The sequence below is a fragment of the Anarhichas minor genome, unplaced genomic scaffold, assembly GCF_050575085.1.
Source record: "Anarhichas minor isolate MPS153535 unplaced genomic scaffold, ASM5057508v1 ptg000006l, whole genome shotgun sequence".
In the NCBI taxonomy this organism is placed as follows: Eukaryota; Metazoa; Chordata; class Actinopteri; order Perciformes; family Anarhichadidae; genus Anarhichas; species Anarhichas minor.
In genome coordinates, this window is record NW_027466452.1 from 3098063 (window position 1) to 3122137 (window position 24075).

General features: G+C 43.0%; 1 protein-coding gene across 1 annotated transcript in view; it reads right to left on the bottom strand.

Moving 5' to 3' along the window:
- Positions 1-1086: 1086 nt before the first annotated feature.
- tox (thymocyte selection-associated high mobility group box) overlaps positions 1087-24075 on the bottom strand; it is a 51786-nt gene continuing 28797 nt past the window's right edge. Inside the window, exons 4-10 of the mRNA XM_076079544.1 lie at positions 23690-23974; positions 12656-12901; positions 9772-10008; positions 9263-9343; positions 7968-8498; positions 3536-3696; positions 1087-2672 (exon numbers count right to left, since the gene is read on the bottom strand). Of these exons, the coding sequence (XP_075935659.1) occupies positions 2633-2672; positions 3536-3696; positions 7968-8498; positions 9263-9343; positions 9772-10008; positions 12656-12901; positions 23690-23974 (1581 nt within the window). The 3' untranslated portion in view covers positions 1087-2632. The remainder of the gene's footprint in view (positions 2673-3535; positions 3697-7967; positions 8499-9262; positions 9344-9771; positions 10009-12655; positions 12902-23689; positions 23975-24075) is intronic.

The window sequence follows — 24075 nt, forward strand, 5'->3', positions numbered from 1 at the left end:
TAAGTGACAAAAACATTGATGTTGACTTCTTGTTTCACACGGGGAACAAACAGCAGTCCCCTGGCTGAAAGTTCACCGTTTGATGGAACCAAACACCTCCCACCCGCCCTATGTGGGCTTCTGTGGTCTTTATACTTCCTCGTTCATGATTATGTGGATAACTAAATCATTTCCTGGGATATCTACAAATTATGCCGCAATATGTTTTCGTAGGTATTGCTAAGTATGGATGAGACCAGTCTGGTTCACACTTGTGTTACAAATCAAAGTTGAGCTAGTGTCAACTTTTTTTCAGTGCTCCAATGTCGTGGTGAAGCTTCAACCAATAACTTTATCAGCTTCGGGTCCCCTTCACTCACCCCACAATTCCTGTTTGTCTAAAAAATGAAGTTCCAACATATTCTTGCCGTTAGCAACTTGTCGCTCGTAGTGTGAACGAAGAGTCCACTGAGTGCTAGCGGTTCTGAGGCTGAACTTCAGCATAGCAAAGTGCTAAATGCTAACGGTTGCTAACATGCTTTGCAGGTACGAACAATGTTCATCGTCTTGCTTTAGCGTGTTAGCATGCTAACATGTGCTATTTGGTCATAAACCAAAGTATTGGACAAGGTGAAGTTTTGACCTGATGATGTCGCTGAATGAAAAGTCAGATGATCACCATAGTTATGCAACTCATCCTGTTCATTATTATTCTCCACCAAATTGCAATCAAGGATCACCAAAGTCAGTCGGATTGTTCCTCTGGAGGATATAAATAATGGTCCAGTGTAATAATGTAATCAGTCTAGACCGACCTACTGACATCTCCATCTCTAGCACAGCTACACGGCTCACATGCTTTTAACAAAAGTGTTATTTTTGTTACTATTTAGACAACATCCGATCTGAGCCAACAGGAGGTTAAGAACACATATTTTCTGAAACTTCAAAGACATTTGTTTTGCAATTACAGCTGAGCTGCTTTGCATAAAAGCAAAGGCCAGGACACAAAGTGTACTGTGTCGCAGGTTTACATTATTATGTGGCGTTAATTAGAGCTGCTGTCACAAACCACTCGCAAACAAACAAAGAAGGAAAAGAGGCAGGTTTTGGAGTAATGACTGCACATCAATGCAGCGCTGACTTTATTCTCAAACACATTATTAGAATCTAAAAATAAGAAAATCTTCATGGTTGTTGTTGCCCAGAGTCCTTTCATCTGCCAAAAAAACACATTAATACAAAGAGATACAGAGCAGAGAGAGAAATGTGTCCCTCATCATCGTCATCATCATCATTAACACTAAAACAAAACTTTATTTGATTTTAAAAAACAACATTAAAACACAGCCAACCCAGCAACAGTTATAGTTTCTTAAATAGCCTCTGTGCACAGAGAAATAGAGATGACAAAAGAGACCATGCAACCCAATCAACCACCCCGCCTTCTCATTAACACTTCACACACACACACACACACACACACACACACACACACACACACACACACACACACACACACACACACACACACACACACACACACACACACACACAGTTTGGATCCGAATCAATATCATCAACGGACATATGCCAGGAGGAGGAGTCATCATCGTACAAAGGACTATTTTTGTTTCTTTCTTTTTTTTTTCCCCCAACAAAGAATTGTTTGACATTTCATTATTTCAAGGACTAAAATACAATGAATTTCTACCCTGCAGATCTGAGCCTCGCTGCGACAGAACAATGAGACTTCTTTAATCGTACACAATTATTCACAGCCGGCGCCGGGTTAAAGCGGCTTCACTTCCACCTCGTTCTCTTATTTTTATTTAGCCGAGTAAAGCGGTGCGAGTTCAGTGTCATTATCACTCGTTACGTCGCTCTGTGTTGGGACTTCACAGTCCATACTGCATCATATCATAGCCTCATATTCATATAATTAAAGAACAAGCGGGGAACAGTTTGTCTTGTATTTGGTTATTGACCCACAGCTGGAGTGCTGTGTTCTCTTGACTTTGGTCACAGAAGGAGTCAGCAACTATTAGGTCAAAAAAAGAAAAGTCAATTGGCTTTAAAACCGACAGCTCAAACTTTTATGTTACAGCAATTTACACATGGCTCTTCAGAGATTTTTGGAACCGACGGTAAACACCGTCTTTACAAAATGAGGAACTAGATATGGGGTTGGGTTTTGAGGGCGGACAGAAAATGAGACAGATTATCCCTTTGTGAGGGTGGTTGGAGTATATACACCTATCATCGTGGTTCACAGCACACCACCTCTCCTCACTGGTATACACAATTTCAATTCAAAGCATAACATGTCTTATGCTGTAAACGGTCAGTAGAAAAAGACACAGCCAATAACAGATGTCAGACCAGCCGTGAGACTTTCCTCTTCCTGTTCTTAACACTGGCCCTGTTGTCCCTCAGAAGAGACGTGGTAGTTACACACAGAAATGTCCCATTATTCTACTGCTTGGACTCAAGTTTGAAGCGCTGAACTCATGTTTGGTGGTTGAGTCCTCAGTGGGTTAGGGCTGGACTAGACTGGACTAGGTTGGCCAGGGTTTTCGTGTGGAGGTGAGGCCCGAGGTTCCATGGCAGTCGAAGGGCTTGGTTGAAGTTTTGGCGTCACTTTGTCCCGAGATTAGCTCAGATAGAGAGGTTTGTCCCTCTGCAGGCCGCCGCTGGAGGAGAGGAGAAAGTAAAAGTGAGGTTACAGGAACCAGTGCGATGGTATTTACTGGATCTGACGTCGGTCCCAGACTTCCCATATACGGGGCTGGCTGAAAGCACTGGGTGTAGCCAGAGGAGGGGTGCGAGACTCCCTTTGCTTTTAGGCAACAGCCATTAAACTTTGTTAAAGGAACAGTATGCAGGATTCTGTTGTTCTATTGTTTTTATTGGTGTATAATATTCGGAAACTAAGAGTCGTTGTGTTATCTTTAGCTTAAAATGAGCCCTTCACATCTACACAGGGTGTTGGTCCTCTTCCGCAGAGTCCGCCATGTTGCAGCGCTATGTTTCTACAGTAGCCCAGACGGACTAACCAAACCCTGGTTCTAGCGAGAGCCTTTTGTGTTTCTTATGTTAAAGGAAGGCCACGGTTTCAATCTGCAACCTCACGGCTCGATGTCACTAAATCCTTCACACTGGACCTTTAAGTGACAAAGGTTAAAATGCAGAGGAGCGCATTAAACAAGACACTAATAATAAAAGCTTTGTCCAACATGTAGTTTTGTTTCTTAGTAGTGGTAATAATTCTGAGGAAAACACTCACTTGAAAATTTGGTATAGAAATTTAGAATATTACAAATACCAAATACGAAAAGCTGCAGTCCATGGAGCCTTCAAAGAGCAGGCTGAAAAGCAGCGTTTTGCTGATTCAGCACCTACTGATGGGTGTGGTCAGAAATGTGCTGCTGTACCTGTAACCACACCCAACAGTGATGCCACAGTGTCCTGGGGTACACCTGTGCATCACTGCAGCAAGGTGTGACGGACGTCAGCAAAAACATGATGTTACTCTTCAGAAAGCCTCATACCCTACCCGTTGCCATGGTAATCGGTACTCCAGTCCAGAGAGGGGTGGTGGCTGGGCGTGTGTCGACCCAGCTGATGGTAGTCCACTGATGATGACATCACCGCTCCACCATTAAGCATACCTCCTCCTAATTGCTGGTATTCAGACTGGAGGGAGGGGTGGTAGCCCTGGAATTAACACAAAAAAATACAAGGTCAAACAGGTCAAACAGGTCAAACTGTGAGGCGACGGTTGAAGTGAGGCAAAAATGCTGTGAGTCGAAAAGTTCATGCTGGTGTTCTAAAAACATCTGGAAGTTGGTCATTGTAGTTCGGCCTGCTGACGTGGCCCAACAACAGGGTCAGCAGGTGGAGCTCCATGAGGTTCTGTTGAGCGTCGTCTCACAGAACAGTCCATCTTATTAAGAGCTACGAGGAACTGTCATTTAGTGTTGATGTTGGCGGTCCCTGTGGACTAAAGTGGTAGTGATTCTGAGCACCAGAGTCCCTTTAGAAAACCTCTCATTTTACTGCAGCAGGGTCTGACAGTCTGCCCTTCTCAGTCCTGGTTCTGGTTCTCCCGTGCCTCCCTTCCCTCCAGCGGGTCCAGCAATAAGTCCTGGGTCTCCAGCAGCGTGGTGTCTGTGTTGGTTCCCAGAGAGGAGAAGCTCTGCTCCTGGAGGAGGAGACGCTGCTGCCGGGAGCTGAGCTCTCCTCCTCCCTTCCGGAGCTCCGGATCTGGGTCTGTCCACGGTGGACCGGTCTCTGCTGGAGGACCTGGGTCTGTCCACGGTGGACGGTCTCTGCTGGAGGATCTGGGTCTGTCCACGGTGGACCGGTCTCTGCTGGAGGATCTGGGTCTGTCCACCGTTGACCGGTCTCTTCTGGAGGACCTGGGTCTGTCCACGGTGGACCGGTCTCTACTGGAGTCTGAGCTGAAGGAGTTTCTAATGAACCTGCATGATTTCATCTGATGTCACCAGAATCCGACCCGGTGGCACCGAAGAGAATAACTTTGTAGACACAGACAACATTCTCGCTGAAGGACTTGTTTACTGATGTTGTGCTTACTAACTATTGATTTCAGCCCCTGGAGCCGATAAAACTATTTGAGTTCAGTAAATGTCTGACGGTCAGTGTGGATCTGATGACAGAACACCTGCACACCACTAACGTCTCATATATGTGACTCACTCACATATTTTACAAGGACATCTTTATCACTAATATCTATCACGAATAATCTGCTTAGAAATCAAAGAGAAGACAGACGCTCCTAATGACTCCAGGAGTTTTGAACTTTTCCTCACTATGAAAGTAATCCAGGGATAGTTGCGTGTGCATCCATCAGTTCACTGCCAATAGGAAGAGTTATAAACTAATACTTCTAATTAATGTAAACACAGTGTTAGACTTTGAAAACCCATTTTAGTTCATAACCCTCATTTCAATGGAATTATGTTGACTATATTTGCAACATGTATACGGTCTTAATTTTTGGCAAAAGTGGTTAAAAAGTGAAATCCTTTCCATCCATCCCAGTGCTCTGGAGCAGGTTTGACTGTGAGATGCCAGCGCAGTAATAGTAGGTGTGCTCATGTCCTCCTGAACCTCAAAGAATCCATTGACAGCTCAATGCTTCCTGATTAAAGATATTCTGAATGTAACTCAAGTGAAAAGGAGACAGACATCAGTCATGGGTTCATCAGCAGTAATTACAGAGGGGGGGGGGGGGGGGGGGACGAGTGAAGAGGAGATGAAAAGGTAAGAGGAGAGGAGGAAGGCAGAGGAAGAAGAGGAGGAAAAGGTATCAAACCATAAGATACTTGAGGGAGGAGAGAGAGATGGAAAGGGAGAAAAACGAGGGAGTGCAGTGACAGAGTGTGTGTGTGTGAGAGAGAGAGAGAGAGAGAGAGACTGAAAGGGAAATTAATCTGAGTGTTGTGAGTGAAAGAGGAGAAAGAGGAGGACAGCAGGTGGTTGGGTTCTCCCCCCTCTCCCCCTCTACCTCACCTATTCATCCATTGTCGAGCAAATTCTTCTCCTTCACTCCTTCACAAAGACCCCATCTGCCTCTTTTGTCTCTCTCTCTCCCTTCCCCCATCATTTCTCACTCTTCCCTCATGGAAAAAAAAAAGTTTAGGGCTCTGTCACTGTGTCCTCTCCTTTTTTTCTCTTCACTTTTTTCACTATTGTCGGCTCTCTCTTTTTATTGCCAAAAATATGCAAAAAATGGAGGAGAGAGAGAGAGAGGAGGATTATGGGAAGTTGGGATTTAAAAGTGCACTTTAAAACCAGGGATAAAATGAGACTGAGCTGCAATCCATCAGCCCATTTTTATCTATCTGGAGGAGACACATCGGACTGAACTCACATTCAGATCACAGCCTCTTCCTCCTGTTGTGATAGAGTGAATATCAACAGCCCTACTGACTCATTACATGAGAGACAGGGAGACAGCGACAGATACACGCAGAGAAACAGATAGGTAGTAGAAACAGGTCCCACCAGAAATTCACCCAAAAACGGATTTCTATGAATCTTAAATGTCTCCGTGTAACGTCCAAACTATTCCTACCGGTCTGATGTTATCACACAGAGAGAAACAGAGGTCAACTAATCCAACAGCATAGTTGGAGACGACTGGATGATAATCAGGATTAATGGAGTTATGTTCAAGTCTGTTCGGTGCTGCAGTCCTCAAGGAAATGCTGATGCACCCTCTCCCTCTCTAGCACCCATCCCATCTCCACTGTGAGTGTGTGTGTGTGTGTGTGTGTGTGTGTGTGTGTGTGTGTGTGTCTCCTCTGCTGATATATTCATCTATCTTCATTCACCTCTCTGCAGCTTTTAAATCAGCCAGATGCTGTTACCTCGAGGAAATAGGAAAGCTGACTGGTGTAAGAACAGGTTTGATGGTCCATAGAGGAAACAATAGATGTGTCCCGATTACAAACTAAAGTCACATTTAAAATGAGCCATACTCAAAAGAACATATGGCTGATGGCTGATTTTTGAGTGAGCTGTTGATGGACATCATGCAATGCAGAGAGGAAAAGGTAATTAATGATATAAACATCACTAGAAATCCTAGAACATCTAGTTGTCTCTTTCACTGACAAACTACGGCACAGCGAGTCATTTCATTAGTGAAAAAACAGTAACGTATGTGGATTCCTCATTAAGCTGCAAAAACAGTACACTGTTGCCATCAGTACATACTGCATACAATACATATATAGAATGGATTGGTATAGAGCAGATGACACTAATATATATATATATAAATATATATATATATATTAGTGCTGGGCAACGATTACAATTTTAATCGCGATTAATCGCATGAGTTTCTGCGATTAATCGGGATTAGTTTGTTATAGAAAAACAAGTTACCCTCAGAGTCCAGAGCCACGATCAGAACATTAGAACAGGAACCTTCCAAGCAACAGCAAGTTAACATTTATAAATCTGTTTCTGTTTATTTCTGAACAGGTACCATCAGGGAGCAGCCCTATGTTCAGTCTATGTTCAGTAGTGTCCCTGTTAGAGTGAGGTGAAGTACACCACTGGGATTCACTGTGCAGGGGACTTTTTAGTCTGAGCCAGTGAGCAACGGACTTTCTAAATAATAATAATTAAAAGAAAACTGTGTTAATGCGCGATAAAATAATTGTCGGTGTTAATTAATGAATGCGTTAACACGATAATAACGCGATAACTTGCCCAGCCCTAATGTATATATATATATATATATATATATATATATATTAACTGCTTGCTCCTTGATTTTTAATTAAAAATGTCAGAAGAAAAACTAGAAATGGTGGAAAATCCAATACAGAATAATTTGATGGTCTGCATTACATTTCATGTCACTTCAACAACCACTGTGGGAGATACGACTGGTGACAAGATTGATCAAACAAATCCCAGGAAACACTAAAACCCAAAACGGATTGTGTGTGAATCAAAGCCTGATGCATCTTCTTCCTCTGTGTCATTGAGCTCCATTGTTGTCCATTAAAAACTCATCATCTGTTGCCCTGGGTGTCATGTTCCTTCATTACCACACACTGTTGTTTATTGTTCATTTTGACCAAATGTCACACACACACACACACACACACACACACACACACACACACACACACACACACACACACACACACACAGTCATGTTGCCACAGATACTCACTAGAGCACCAAATGTGGATTAATCCGCAGCAGAAAATAGTCCCCAATAAATGCACTGTTTCCTTCTGTTTGCGTAACCTTTCCTGAATAACGCAGTGTCCAGTTGTCAAAGTAAAGATGCGAAGTCTGAAAGTATTTAGAGACGGACTAACACATTATTGGTTTGGTCTTTTCATGTTATTTATCATATTATTATCATGTCCAACCTACTGACTACTATCAATCAACAAACAATAAAGATGTACGTTCAGTGTGAGACTGACCTGTGTGATGCCGGGCGAGTGCGTCATTCCCAGAGCGTGTCCACTGAGCTGCTGGTGCTGGTGGTGCTGGTGGTGGTGCTGGTGGTGGTGTGGACTGTGCAGCCCCCCCAGGTGTGCCTGGCTGTGGAGGGGAGGGCTGACCTGGAGAGGAGGGGGGGACGTCGCCGCCATGCCGCCGAGGGACAGAACTCCCTGGTGCGGGACGCTGGGCCGTGGGATGGTCCCTCTTGAGGACAGAGCCTGGAGCTGGGGGTGGAGCTGAGTGTGGGGAGGGGGCAGGTGCGGGCTGAGGCCAGGGCTCGAGGCGTGGGAAGGGTGCGACGGGTGAGGGTACGCCATGTACATGCTCGGGTGCTGATGGGGATGGGGAGGGTGAGGGTGGGGGTGAGGGTGGCCCAGTGAGCCGGAGGAATGGTGCTGGCCCGGGTGACCAGGGTAGACCGAGGGTTTGGTTGTAAACATTGAGGTAGAGGAAGAGGGAGGTGTGGAGGAAGAGTGGGGCGGCTTCATTTCAGATGGATCATTGTAACTCTGGAGAACAAGAAAAAGGAAACAGTTAGCAGGGTACACACTGACCCATTTAGTGCCTTAAAGGGATACTTTGTGTTTTTAAGTGAGGTTCTTCTCCATAGTCTGTGTTTTACGACAGTAGATGAGGTTTGTAGAAACAGACAGGAGCAGAGTATTATTCTGCTGTGAACGTATTTTAGACACCTAAAACCATCAGTTATAGTTCATGCTATATCTAGAATATCTTCACCTCTCTACGTTGCTGTCACACAGCCTTTCTGATGGAGAACTGAAGCTGTTATCCACTGCTGCCTCCATCAGTCAGTTAGTTTGTGTTATTGTGTGACTTTGGTGTTTTAAATGGTTAGTTTGGATTCACCAAAGTCACACATTAACACAAACAACCAGCAACTCCTGTGTTCTGCGAGATAAAACTACTGTTTTTGTCAAAGGAGTCTGGTGACTTTGAAGAGATATATCACTTCAGACCCCCATCAGAAAAGGCTGTGTGGCAGTAAAGAGGTAAAGAGGTGAAAATATTCTCAATGCAGAGAAAACTATAACTGATAATGATGTTTTCAGGTGTCTAAAATACGTCCACAGCAGTACATTGCTTTGCTCCCGTGCTGGTGCTCCTGTCTGTTTCTATAAACTCCATCTACTGTAGTAAAACACTGACTATGGAGAAGAACCTCATACAAACACACCTAAAAAAAGCTAAGCTATCCCTTTAAGGCACGAGTTAAATGCCAAGAACTCTGATTATCTCAGTGTGTGTGGAGTACCTGTGAGACCAGACTGGCTCTGTAGGCTGCCAGTTGCTTCAGATACTCCTTCTTGGCCGTCTCTGTCCTCTTCTTGTACGACTGAAACACAAACATTTGAATTCTCAACCAGCTACTGGACTTTACATCTGTATCTCAGTTATACAGCATTTGAAAACAAATTTTTCTGCATCAAATGATTTAATGGATTAAATCATCTCAGGTGTAGCCATCATGGGGCTCACAGTATCTCCCTCAGCTTACACAGTTATCTAACAACACATAACCACAATGAGGACTTCCCAGGGCACCGACAACTATTCTCTGAATCTTTTAAAAATTCAGTTCCCACGCCACTATTGGCTTTTTTGCGAGATGCAGTGATTGGTAGTCTCAGTTGTCTTGCTAGAGCTCAGGTTTCCCTGCAGAACTGTAGGTTCCTGTCAAAAAGACAGTGTAGCAACTACTATAAGAGTGATGGGCTAGCAGAGAGGCACACGGACACGCTAACTTAAAGATGGAGGACCTACCTGTTTCTCTTCCTCTCCCAGCCCGTCCCACATGGAGGCCACGATCTTTGACACCTCCCCGAAGGTGGCGTTGGGGTTCTGGGCCTTGATGTTGGCTTGGGTGTCCCTGAAGAACAAGGCGTAGGCGGACACTGGCTTCACTGGCTCATTGGGGTCCTTTCGCTTCTTCTTCTTTGGTGTTTTGGGTTTCTTGGAGATATCCACTGTTGCTGGCCTCTTCTCTGCTCCACTGACAAGCTGAGAGGAGAAGAAGGCCGTTGAGTAGGACACGGGGACGGTCAGGATGAAGACATGGATGGACAGAGGGCTTTAGTTCTGGAGCACAAATGTATAATCAAACTAAGACGGTGGTATGTGAAGTAAATGACATCTATAAAACATCATATTTCTTTTAAGAGTCATCATTAACCTGACATGTTAACAATGGCGGACAGCGAGCTGTACCCAGCATGCCGTTTGGCGGTGTAACAAAAAATATCGTAGCAAGCAAAGGAGAGCATATTGTAGCGAGCGCGGGCGAGCTCGCTGTACCCAGCATGCCGTTCGCTGGTGTAACAGTAAATAGGGGTTCCCTCTCAATACACTACTCAGTGTGTACTGGGGCACTACTCATAAATATGTCCCAGAGATCTCAAGAGCTCACACTTCCTTGGGTCCTCAGTGATACACAAACCAAGTGTGAAGTCGATCGGATGAGCGGTTGTGAAGAAAATCAAAGGACAAACAAACATAGACAGAGACTCTCACATGACTGACATGTGAACTCAAGCGTTCTTGTTTGATGTCGAGCTCTGACTCAACCACAGAGTTCAGAGATGGGAAACTCCTCAGCAGTCAGCAGAACCATCAAGACGAAACACAAACAGTGTCTACATCTGTCGGTCCCCACCCTGACATTCTTTCAGCCAGAGGACTGCTATATTAATAATACTATAGGCACAATCAAATGCAAAGTCAATGCAGTCAACATGTATGTAGTTTATTAGTGACACGCACCAAAAGAGAGGGTGAAGGGAAAGTCATTTCATGATAGTTTCATAGGATGTTTTCTCTGAGGAAACGTGTGATTAGGCGCTAATTACAGATAAAATAGAGGTCAATGTTCAACCGGTGCACTTAATTATCAATTAATGAATCCCAATTATTAAAGATAATCTTTAAGTGCACAGCCGTTCAGCTGACCAAGCAGTAATGCATATATGTCTCCACACAAGCATACCATTCAGTAAATATGAAGAATGACGTTTTCTTTGTCCCTATTTCCCCTGAAATGAGTACAAATTGACACCATTCTTAACAGGAAACTGTGTTCTCAGAAATAAGAGACCTGGAAAATAAAAGAGTTGACTCAGCCTCCTTTGACTCACTACAGCTAGATATCCATGTCCTGGATGACTGCGACATGCACAGTCTCCTGATTTTCACCTTTCTATGTACTAGTCATGGGGATAATGTGTCGACTATTCTTACCAGTGCACTGTTTCACTGTGCCCAGCGACAGCAGCTTGGTTTCCACCCACTCGTGCTTCAGAGATATGAACTACAGCGCAGCTCGGACATCCGAGTATAAAAGACATTGTGTATTTGTTGACCTTTATTAACAACTCGATATCAAGAAGAACACAGTTTTAGGAGCCGGAGTTCACTGATGAAGAAACTCAACAAAGTGAAGATGAAGACTGACACGTGAATGGGAACACTGTTGCCATTGTTGACAACTAGACCTCATTGCATTGTTCTTTCTGATGTCCGTGACAACAGCACCTTTCAAACAAAGGTGTTACACTCAGTGGAGGAGCAACACACAAGTTGACTTGAAACAGGTTTCTTATTTGAAATGGTGAGCTAAAGCTTAAAGCTTCTGAAAACTTTGTTTCAAATCTGGACTTTTTCTCCACATCATTCAACATTCACTTAGATAACAGTCTAAACGTTAGCTTCTCCTCTTCATCAGGACTGTGTGGGTGTGGTGTGATCAGACTGGATTGACAGTAGCCCGGCTGGTAGCCTGGGGCCAGACTTTGATTGAAAAAGTAATGGTAAATTCTGGTGAAAATAATGGTGAAAATATGTGACGTAACCTTTTCCCCCACTTCAGAGCAACGAGAAGACAAATACAGAAACGTCTCGCGTGAGATAACTTTGGCTCATGTGTGTTCATGTCGGATCCCATCACTTATAGAGATAAGCTGAATAAATAGGCCTTTAAATGAGCAATGTTTGAAAGGTGCCATACACAAATATAGAATTTTGTAATGATTACTAAAATCCAGAGGCTAGTATATCACCGTGAGTAATACTACATGTCGTGTAAGTTCACAGAAGCAGCCATAGTTTAGATGTGTGGGAGTATTTTGTAAAGGTATAAGCAGCAATGTCCATGTTGTGTTCCTGCTAAAGCAAACACTACCTGGATACCTGCTTGTGATGGTGCCCATATACAAGCCATCCCTCTATACGTCACCAGTGAGAATGATACAGTGGGTAGATATCATTCAGCAGTACAGTAATGCTTTCATTTCCCCAGAATATGAACAGTCACTTTGGTTTCAGTGTGAGAGACCGAATGGTGAGGGAGCTGATTTCCATCTAGTTGATATGCAGGGAGAACGGCTCTATTATGACACATAACATTATCATAAGAACTATCCACTGTCTACACACACACACACACACACACACACACACACACACACACACACACACACACACACACACACACACACACACACACACACACACACACACACACACACACACACAGCAGGACCAAATGCTTGCTACAGCCCAGCCAGATATGACTCAGTGACTCATAGGAGAGTGTCTGTCTGTGAGTGGTTGTGTGTGTGTATATTCTTTTTTTTTTTTTTTTTTTTTTTTTTACCCTGAGTCCGTCATCATTGTCGTCCTCGTGTGCTGAACTGGAGGGAGATGGTGTGGCGGATTTACTTCCAGGGGGTGAGGGGGAGTTGTGGGTAACAGAGTTCCCACTCAGCCCCAGCTGGGATTGGTTGATGGTGGACAACTGGCTTTGCTGGCTCATGCCTGATTGGCTCCTGGGTCCGAGAGCAGCCTCGATTGGCTGCTGGCTGCTGGTGAACCGAGAATCAGAGTTCACCATCTGCTGCATCTGTGCAAAAACGATAATGAGAGTTAGTCAATGAAAGAAAATACGAGGTGTCATTTGGAGTTTGATGAGCATGTCTTTATCTACTACAGTCCACGTCGTTCATCGGCTTCCCTTTGTTCCACTTGGCCTTTCATCGGCCCTTTGGTGCCATTATTTCTTGTAGATTATGAACAGAAATGTTACAATACAGGATGACATGCAAAGTTACAGAAAAAACATCAACTGCAGCAATATGGGTTAAAAAATCAAAATAAACTGACGTTTAAAACCAAAGGTGAACAGTTTTTCCTCCTGGGTCCTTCTTGGTCCACTTTAAAGCAACAACATGCACCTTTTTGTCTTGTGACAGGAAATGTGTAGCTAGTTCCACCCCGTCTCTCAGGTTCTGAGTTGAACACATGACCTTCATCTTGTGTCTCTTTGAAGCAGCATCTGAGCCGAGTGTTCACTAACCGACACCCGTGAAACCACTAAAGCAGCGCCAGTACTCTCTCCTGATTCTGACTGCCTTGTCTCACCCTGTTTTCTTTTAACTTTGCTGTTCTTCCCTGTTTTCTACTATTGTTATTGCCGTGACTTCTGCTTGTTTGGTAGAGATCCTAGCTGGATGCCTGAGTGTAATTCTGCACAGAGATCACATTCACAGCCCCTATGCGTACCACATCTACCTCAATGTTTCTACATGTTGCTCCGGATGAGCGTTGTTTTAAGGATGGTGACTTGAACAGAATACAAGTATTGTTCAGTGTTACACTAACAGCATTACTAACAAAGTGTACAGACCATCCAAAAGTCACATAAACACCCTTTTTGATTAGGTCTTGCTTTCCTGTTTCAATTTGAATTCTTTATGCAGTCAAACACATGAATAAAACAAATCTTATGTGATTCAGGCAATAATGTCAATTAGGCAGTATTTGAACCAATTGCATATTAATATATCTCACAATAAAAGTATCGCAATACGTTGAATCATAACCCCTGTATCATGATACGCATCATGTAGCCAGATACACAGCGTCACTCGTAGTAACAAACCCATCCAGTCTACAGTTCCCCTCAGGAATCGTAACCCCGCGACCCGGCCCAGGAATAGTGGAAGTCAATGGATGGATCCTCGTTTTCACAGCAGCAGCAGTTAAAGAGACACATATATGTTTCTCAGGAGTTGGTAGGAGAGTGAAAACATGACTGCTGACTGTCTGCTGCTCCGTGTCTAAGCATCACTACCAGAACAACTTCATAAATGGAAGTAGCTGGTGAACAGAGTGGTGTAATTAGCAGCTAAAGGCCAGATATTTCTCTTGGGAGTTGGTGGAGAGCAACACAGCCTTTAGTTCCTATCAGACTAATTATAAAATATAGAATTTTCTGCCGGGCCTCTCAATCAAAACATTAACAAAGACGGAGTTTAGTGACGTCATGAACTAGCATGGGTTCATGGGAGTTGTTGTCGTCAACAATTTTGCCATCATTGCAGTCAAGGGCTGGGTACCGGTCCTCAATAAGGTATCGCTTACAATAACCCAGTACCAAGTAGTATTGAGACTTCACCAGTCAAATGTGGAACCAGGACTTCTCGGTGGGCTGTGAGTCGAGCTGCCGCTAACGTTGGCTCAGCTTGATTGCTGACTACAATCATCCGGGTAAAACATAGTTGAAAACCACCAAGATTTAAAAAGTGTACTTTAAAAAAGTGGATAAAGTCAATTCATGACGGCTTCTGGCAGACAACCACAACGATGACCAGATGAAACAGACCGTTGCCTTGATTCAAATGAGAGATTTAAAAGGTTCAAAATTGTTGCAACCCAACCCGGGAGAGGAAGAAGATAGCGTTGGATGGATGGATGAGAATTGTTGGAAACATTTGGGATAATGTAAGTACGCAACTCAACAGTTAATAAAAGATAGGTCTAGTCATTTTTAGACATTTTAATGCAGAAAAGTTACATATTATACCTTTAAATGTGTGTTAACGAGATGATAACATCTCCGATGCTGCTTTAAGTGTCATTGACACTTTGCTCCCACTCTGCCCCACATTCAGGTCGGTGTCTTAGATTCCATATTGGAGTGAACAGAAGGTGTGCTGAAACAGTATCTGAGCTACATAACATGTTTATGTAACAGACCGAGCTGGGCTCTGGAACAGTCTGCCTTTGCTTCACAGGTTTTGCACGGTGTGCAGCAGCCCGGGATTCACTAATAATGAAATCTGATAGTAACCGTGGCAACAGGCGATACAGGTCAGGCAGAAGACGGGATCAGAAGTCATTTAACATAAATTCCCGCTCGCGTGTAAATACATCAGTAGAGACACTAAACTCCATTTTCTGCACTCTGCAGAAGTTGCTCCATCCTTTTATCTGGAGGAGACATTTTGACCAAATACGAGCACTGCTTTATTTCCTCCTGCATCCACGGCCTCAATGATTCTTCAGAGAGCTGATGTACTGCTGGATATAGAGTGACCAGACGGTGTGACGGTCACACCTGTGTCATGATGGTCCATTGTGCATCGCCGTCTCTCAAAACAACCGTCTCCAGAGAGAATAAACCTCATATCAAATGGAATAAAAAATGTCAACATGCCTAAAATCAATCTGTATACAATCAAATAACAGTGAAGGGCGTCTTATGCAGAATGTTCCTTACCGTTAACATGTTAATGTCACATCAACATGCATGTTAATATAAACCATGAAGCAACAAAGCAGCCGTTTCTGTTGAAAGACTTCTGCTCTGGAGGATTTAGCATTTCTATTGAGAGGTTAGAGTCTTTCTGTTGATACACAAGCTTCAAGTGTTCAGCATTGAGTGCATAGCTCCATTATGGTTTTACTACAATGGAGTACATTAGTGAGCTTCTTCTCAATGTAATGTGAGGAGATATTTTCTGATGTACCGTTTGTTTTGTACTCATCCCAAATGGATTACACTAGTATTTTATTAAGTGATCTTTTGATGACGGAGTCTTGACAGTCGATACTGTTTCTTGAAGACATACATGTGAAGCTCCAACCAGTTCAGAACTACATATTCTAAACATTTATCTTGGTGTGGCAGCTTTTCTTCATTATGTCGATCTGCATTTTAAACTATTTTCAAAGCATTCTTTCTTTATCAAATGTTTATGTTTTCATGCTGATATTTAGGCCTTTGGTGCCATGATGTGATGTTCATGATTCTTGATGTATTGAGTGGTCATTGTACATTTTTTCCCCAGGAACGTTGTCCAGTGACACCCAGTTTGTACTACTGTATATATAAATACTGCAATACTTTAATCAGAGGGCCATTAGCCCCTCACTGCTGTGTTTCTTCCTTTGGCTACAGATAGAGACTTTAAATGAAAATCTTCATGACTGCCACTTTTAAGTAGTTCTGGACAAATAGGAGGAGGATATTTCATGGTGTATTTTGGTGTGTGATCCTTCTTTCTGTGTAAATCACTTCAGTCTGAATCGGTGTCTCGTGATGAGTCAGTCATCAGTGATATTCTGTCTATTTCTCAGGAAAACAAAAGCTATACAAAAAGTGATTGCCGACACCTTCAGCATGGGAACTTTGACACCTACTGTTGCAAATATGAAGACGGGACTCGGTTGATGATGAGTATTTAGAGTTTCCTCTCAGTAAGCATCGAGTAATAGCGGATGTGGTCTGGTGTGCTGCGGCTGTGCCCCTCTCGGGACCGCGTTACCTGAACCCGGTTACCGGCAGCAGCCTTCTGTGGTATTTAGATGGAACACCGAGTGACATTTCTCGAACACGGGAAGAGGTTTCGGATTGACGCAGAAATGCTGAAAAATAATAGCTGCGGTTCGGCATTGGTTGGGTTAGGACTTCGATAAATGTCATATTAGTCAGTCGAAATATCCAACTGTGATAATTCTCCAGAGAGCTTTAACTCTTAGTTCAGCCGAGCTATCGACGATGCATTGTTAAATGAGAAAAATACGTAACAATCAAAAACTTTACCGTGTTTTACAACAAAACTACTGATTACATTATATGTTATATTATTATTATTATTATAACAGTATGTATTATATGATAAAACTGCAAGGCTCAGGATAATAAAAAGTGTTTACTTGGCAAAATTGAAATGCACTTAAGGAAAATGCGGAGTAAGACATTTAAAGAACGGAGGTGACAAGGTCACTCAACAACACATTGTGCTAATGCAACATTATCGCTATTCAAAAACACTTTATACCAATGGAAAAATAATAACAATCAGCTTTTCCTTTGGGGGGGGGGGGGGGGGACATTTCTGTCAATGGCCGAAAAGAACAACAGAGGGGAAACCCCCGATGAAGACGAGTGATGACTGACTCATGTCCCGAGAAGGGAAAAAGCTTTGGCTCTCACACTCTTCACACAGGTGTGGTTGATGACTGAATTTCAATATGAAAGCTACAGCGGTAAAATTCTGAATCCGTTCTTGATTGTAGTCAGGAGAAATCCACACTTGTTTCTGTATTTCATGAATGAGTTTGCCCAGTTGTCATTGAACAGTAGATGTTACATTGTCCGTTCTTGTTTTTATGTCTTTCCATAAGAACTACGCTGATCATGACTATGGTGCCAGTGCAGTTACTTGTGGTTACTCTCCCTCAGACTCACCCTTTCACAGTTCATCAAAGTTAAATGTAGCATTTTGGACTTCTGAAAATGTCTTATTCGGCTGTGCTAAAGGACTAACGAGACTAAAACACTATTTTCACTAGCCAAAATTAGCATCACAATTAATAGCACAGTTAACTTGAATTACAGGGTACCAAGGTAGCGTTAGCTGGAACTTAGCGAGTGCTATGCTTACGGTAGCCTTGCTCTTCCACAGCTACATCCTCTTGTCTAAATATGGTCACTTCTGGCTCCAAAGAAACAAGATGGCGACGACCAAAATGCCAAACTTCAGGGTTCAAAATGGTAGTCAACGAACCAATATGTGACGTCACGGTGGCTACGTCTACTTATTTTACCAAGTCTATGGCTACAACTTAGTTACTTTCCTTGTCGATTAATCTGCTGATCATTTTCTTGATTAATCATTTGGTCTGTAAAACATCAGATAAAAAATGCACATCATGGAATCCAATTGACATGTCAGACTTTGTACGGGTAACAGTCCAAACATCAACATAATCTATTTATTGTAATGTAGGACCAAGAAGAGCAACACATATCCCGCATTTTTGCTCAAATATTTTAACAATTAATTGATTTATAAAATAGTTGTTGACTAATTTTCAACTAATCAATTAATAGCTGCAGCTCTCTATTGTCTTTGTGCTTGACTAATCACACTGTGTCCAAAGCTGTAATGTAAGGGTGGATTCTCATGAATACATTGTACATTTTCATGGTGGTGCTCTTTTCTTTGTTCATCCATGTCACTGCTCATGCAAACTTGTCAGTTGTTCTTTTTGTTTCAGACAAACAGCTGAGGGTAAATGAATCCAACAGGGCTGTGTAGATGAGAAACGTCCTGTGAAATACTGTAGGTTGGATTCCTTTTGGGTTACATCCATATCATGAAAGACAAAAGACCTACTATAGTTAAGCATTACACATCATGGATTATTACTTTGAACCAGGTAAGAACACCATCTGAAAATCACAAAAAGAAGCTCTCCAAACTAATCATTGTAGACATTAACCTTCATTCAGATGGCAGACAGGAAATAAAAAAAAGAGCAGTCTCGATATTAACTGCAACTGAGCGGTCTTGCCTCTTCCTGGAATAATACAGACACACACACACACACACACACACACACACACACACACACACACACATATTCACTTGAATCTTTCTAGCCCCCGATTAGGCCGAGCCAGGCACGGTTGCTAGGCAACCATCATTCATGGACTGGCAGTAAATGAATGTTAGTATGAGAATATAAAGGCGAGGTAGGGAGAAGCAGAGAGAGAGAAAAGGTGGGACTGAGACAGACAGAGATGGAAAATAAGATCTTCCCTTCAGGCCACTCAAATCATTATCTCCACTGTTACACGCTTAACAGACAGGTCAGTCACATTCAACGACAAGAAAGAGGATTTAATTAAAAGTTATTAAAAACTGTGTTATTTTATCGTGCTTCTAATTCAGCCAGGGTTGAGAGCTTCATCACGAGGTTTCAGACACTTCATATTACAGGAGGTAGATTCAATATGGAGCTGGAGACAACAGACAGATTCAAAGATCAAGAGTGGGAGGTGAGAGGTTTCGTTCTTAATAACATGGAAGACATCTTTATTTCAGATACTGACACACATATATGTCACCCCACTGAACACTCCGTTTCTCTGACAGTTGAAGTAACTACAGGTCTGTGGAGGTGAGGCTTTCATTTCTGTAGTGTACGACACACTCAGCCACATCTGAAAGTCACAGCTCAAAGCAGGATTTTCACTTTACTGTGAAATGAAGACTTAAATTATGAGGAAAATGTCGACCAGCTGCCGCGATTCAAATAACACTGCTCCAGGCATTAGCCCCCTTCACACGGTTAAAACTGAGAATAGAGTTAAAATATATCAGCTGGCTGTCAGTTTAAATCTTAGGACTCGCTGAGATCCACAATTCTCTTCCAGTAAGTAAAGTCATAGTATCTCTGAACAAGACCCAATGTGATAGTCCACCCTGAAATAAGCACAGTGTGTAGTCGCTGTTAGGGAGCAGCAGCTGGTCGGCTCCAATTCATCTCCGTTTCATTTGTGTTTTTTTACAGTAATCAAAGTATGGAAACCTGCATAGAACACAGAGCATGAGTATACATGTAAGTTTGCATCTTTGGCAGTTTGATACCATCATCCTTGAGCTGATCTTTGACCTCTGATGGTGGAGCTGTTATACTGGGCAACATCCACTTAAAGGAAGCGTTGGTAATCTTGAAACTAGCTAGAGTACGCAAGATTTAAAAAATAAAGATAAAACTTAGTTCATTGCTGCCAACTATTTTCAAATGAATGTAGCTACCAGCATTAGCTCTCCAAATCACTAAATATAGCAAGAACTGACAGCCCGTCCCTTCAGACCTCCCTCCTAAGACATTCCCCTAAAATAACCATAATGAACGTAAACAAACATGGCTATTGTTAGTACTCACAGCTGTTCAGATAAAAAGCTTGTGGATGACTCTGGTGACGAGCAACGAGTGCACAATAGCACAATACACAGAGACAGGTAGGCAGACAGGTAGGCAGACAGGTAGGTAGACAGGTAGACAGACAGGTAGGCAGACAGGTAGACAGACAGGTAGGCAGACAGGTAGACAGACAGGTAGACAGACAGGTAGACAGGTAGACAGACAGGTAGACACACAGGTAGGCAGACAGGTAGGTAGACAGGTAGACAGACAGGTAGGCAGACAGGTAGGCAGACAGGTAGACAGACAGGTAGACAGACAGGTAGACAGGTAGACAGGTAGACAGACAGGTAGACACACAGCTAGTCAGACAGGTAGGTAGACAGGTAGGCAGACAGGTAGACAGACAGGTAGACAGGTAGACAGACAGGTAGACACACAGGTAGGCAGACAGGTAGGTAGACAGGTAGGCAGACAGGTAGACAGACAGGTAGACAGACAGGTAGACAGGTAGACAGACAGGTAGACACACAGGTAGGCAGACAGGTAGGTAGACAGGCAGGCAGACAGGTAGACAGACAGGTAGGCAGACAGGTAGACAGATAGGTAGGCAGACAGGTAGGTAGGCAGACAGACAGGTAGGTAGACAGGTAGGCATACAGATAGGTAGGCAGACAGGTAGACAGGTAGGTAGACAGACAGGTAGACAGACAGGTAGGTAGACAGGTAGGCAGACAGGTAGACAGATAGGTAGGCAGACAGGTAGACAGGTAGGTAGACAGGTAGGCAGATAGGTAGGCAGACAGGTAGACAGGTAGGCAGACAGGTAGGCAGACAGGTAGACAGGTAGGTAGGCAGACAGGTAGACAGACAGGTAGACAGACAGGTAGGCAGACAGGTAGACAGGTAGACAAACAGGTAGGCAGACAGGTAGACAGGTAGGTAGGCAGACAGGTAGGCAGACAGGTAGACAGACAGGTAGGTAGACAGGTAGACAGACAGGTAGGTAGACAGTTAGGTAGACAGGTAGGCAGACAGGCAGGCAGACAGACAGGTAGGCAGACAGGTAGGCAGACAGACAGGTAGGTAGACAGGTAGGTAGACAGGTAGACAGACAGGCAGGTAGACAGGCAGGTAGACAGGTAGGTATGTAGACAGGTAGACAGACAGGTAGGTAGACAGGTAGGCAGACAGGTAGGTAGACAGGTAGGTACAGGTAGGCAGACAGGTAGGCAGACAGGTAGACAGGTAGGCAGACAGACAGGTAGGCAGACAGGTAGGTAGACAGGTAGACAGACAGGTAGGCAGACAGGTAGACAGACAGGTAGACAGACAGGTAGGTAGACAGGTAGACAGACAGGTAGGCAGACAGGTAGGCAGACAGACAGGTAGACAGACAGGTAGGTAGACAGGTAGGCAGACAGACAGGTAGACAGACAGGTAGGTAGCTTGTCCAATCATTGCATTCCTTCTGAATGCAATGATTGGACAAACTTATTACGGTCATGCGACAGCCACAGATACAGATACTGAGTGTTTTTCTTTTTTCCGTCAAAGCATTTCATTTATTGATTGCTGTCGGGACTTAAAGAGAATTTCAGCAGAAATATCAAAAATGTTTTTGAAGATTACCAACCCTGGTTTTTAAGTGTGAGAAAGGGTGTTAATAGAAAAACAAGACGCTTAGTCAAGTTTCCAAGGAGAAATACATAAAACATGACAGCCATAAAGGACCAATGGTAAATCCATGAAGGAGTACTGCATCTGAAATGACAGCAGCCAAATATACTTCACACTCTTCTGGTCTCCTGTGCCCTTGATTCATTTCTCTCCTGCGTTTATTTCCTTTCTTGAATTTGAGAGAAGCAATCTCTGTCCTCTAACTGCACTGAAACTGTATTCCTGGTCTGTTTTATGTGCAATAGTATCTTGTTGCTATTTAAATGTTTTACTCTTCATTGTATTTGTAAATGTTTTTCAGAATGTATTTCTTTGCATTAAGTGCTGTAAATCTTGTAAATTGCCTCTGAATTTGAAAGGTGATTTGCACATTAACTTGCTTTTCCCACTGAATCACTTTTACTGCTCCTGCTCAGCAAAACATGAAGCAATATTTATCTTAGAGAACATCACCATGAGGCAGCTCCTGTAAAGATTAAGAACATTTGGTGACTGGAAAAAGTCTTGAATGAATCATCATCTGATGAAATTAAGTTTTAAATAAATTAACTTGTAAAACTTATATCTATTTCAGATATGTGCTCAGATGCACAAACTCTGCTGGAGTCTGAAAACAAACTGTCTATCTTTCATTGTTATCATTCATTTAAAGCCAACCTTCACTGAGCAGAATGATGCACTGTGCAGAGTAAGTGTGAAGTGGAAACTTCAAACCTCCAGTGGGAGATATATGAAATATACTCCATGTATTGAGGCATGTTCTACGTGGGATGTATAAATGACTATATTGCAAAAAACGTGGGTACAAATTGTACTGTTATGTTCTTTAAGCCGCCGGCTTGAGACTCGCTTTAGCGTTTTGCTTCTCTCGCTCTGGCCCTCATGTTGTTTTGCGGTACATGTATACTAGGCATTACGGTAAGAGTACTGACTTCAAAATAAAAGCAACCTTCCTGTGACCCTGAAAAGCAACTCTACACTCATTGAATAAGTCAATCAGTCAATTATATTAACAAATACATTTACAAAAATACATGCATTAATATATATATATATATATATATATATATATATATATGTATGAATAAATAAATAAAGGCAATATACATATTAGATAATACATCAAATAAAAATTGAGTGAATAATTAGTCAAGACGTCAAGTCACAATCTGATATCATATCACAGTACATCACCTCAGATGATCATACGCATCAAAGTGTTACATAAAACAGATATATCGCGGCATGATCTCAAAATATCGAGACATTATTTATAAGCCATATTGCCTCGCCCTACTCCAGTGCACATGCTGCACACTAACAGCCTTTATTCACGACTTGACTGATGACTGATAAACAACACTTTATGTCTCTATTGTAAAAATGTAAGAACAGAAGGAGGATCTGGTCTGCGCTGGCTTTGTCAATGTTGAAACCAGAATAAAGTTTGCCATCTTGGTTGAACACAGCCCCGTGTTGTTGTTTCATAAATAGCGACGCAACTCAACTTGTTCTCAACAACGTGATTAGTTGATGCCTTTATTCGCGGTGCTGAAGCTCAGAAAAATCTGCCTTGTTCTGAAACATAAAAACCCAGTATGTTGTATTTTCATTACGTAATATCCGCAATTTGTGTGAAACTGCGAATTAATCGCATGAAAAAAACGCCCCCGGTGTGTAAAGGCCTTAGCAATGGACTTTCAGAAAGGTAGGAGTCAGCAGACAAACTTTAAAATGAACAATATTTGCATATTCAAATGTTCTGGGTTGTTTTTTTGTGGCGCTTAACTCTCTTTAAGCCTAAAACCAAGGTGTAATCAGAAAGTACTATTATAAAGATCTGTGTGGGTGAGCAGGGCCTTTGAGCTGCAGCTGCCCTCACTTATGTAGTGGGTTAGCAGATGTCATGTATATAAATCCACCTTCAGAATGTGACTGCATGCTGTTCCCTCATTCATTGCTAAAGCTAAATAATCATTAATACGTGCGATCATGTGTGAGCACTCACCACGGACAGTGTGCTGGTCATTGGGCCGCCATCCGGACTGAAGGTGCGGCCATCTTGGTTCAACATAGCAGCCCCGTCTTGGTTGCCGGGCATACCGGGCAGATCCATGCCCTGCAGCTGGTAGGGGTGGTGTGGAGCGGAGCTGGAGGGGTTGTCCAGAGGGTGGTACGGTCCAGAGCGGGAATCATGGGGGAGGTGGGGGGGCAGCATGTGGTCTGGCAGGGTGGGGGGAGTGATGGGAGGGATGTTGAAGTCCTCATCGCCCAAAGCGCCCACTGAGTAGGACTGAAGATAGACAGGAGAGAGAGAGAGAGACAATGCAATTAAAGGCACCTGGAAAGGTAAACTTTTTAAATGTCGTCTTCACTGATTGGACAAAGTCAGGT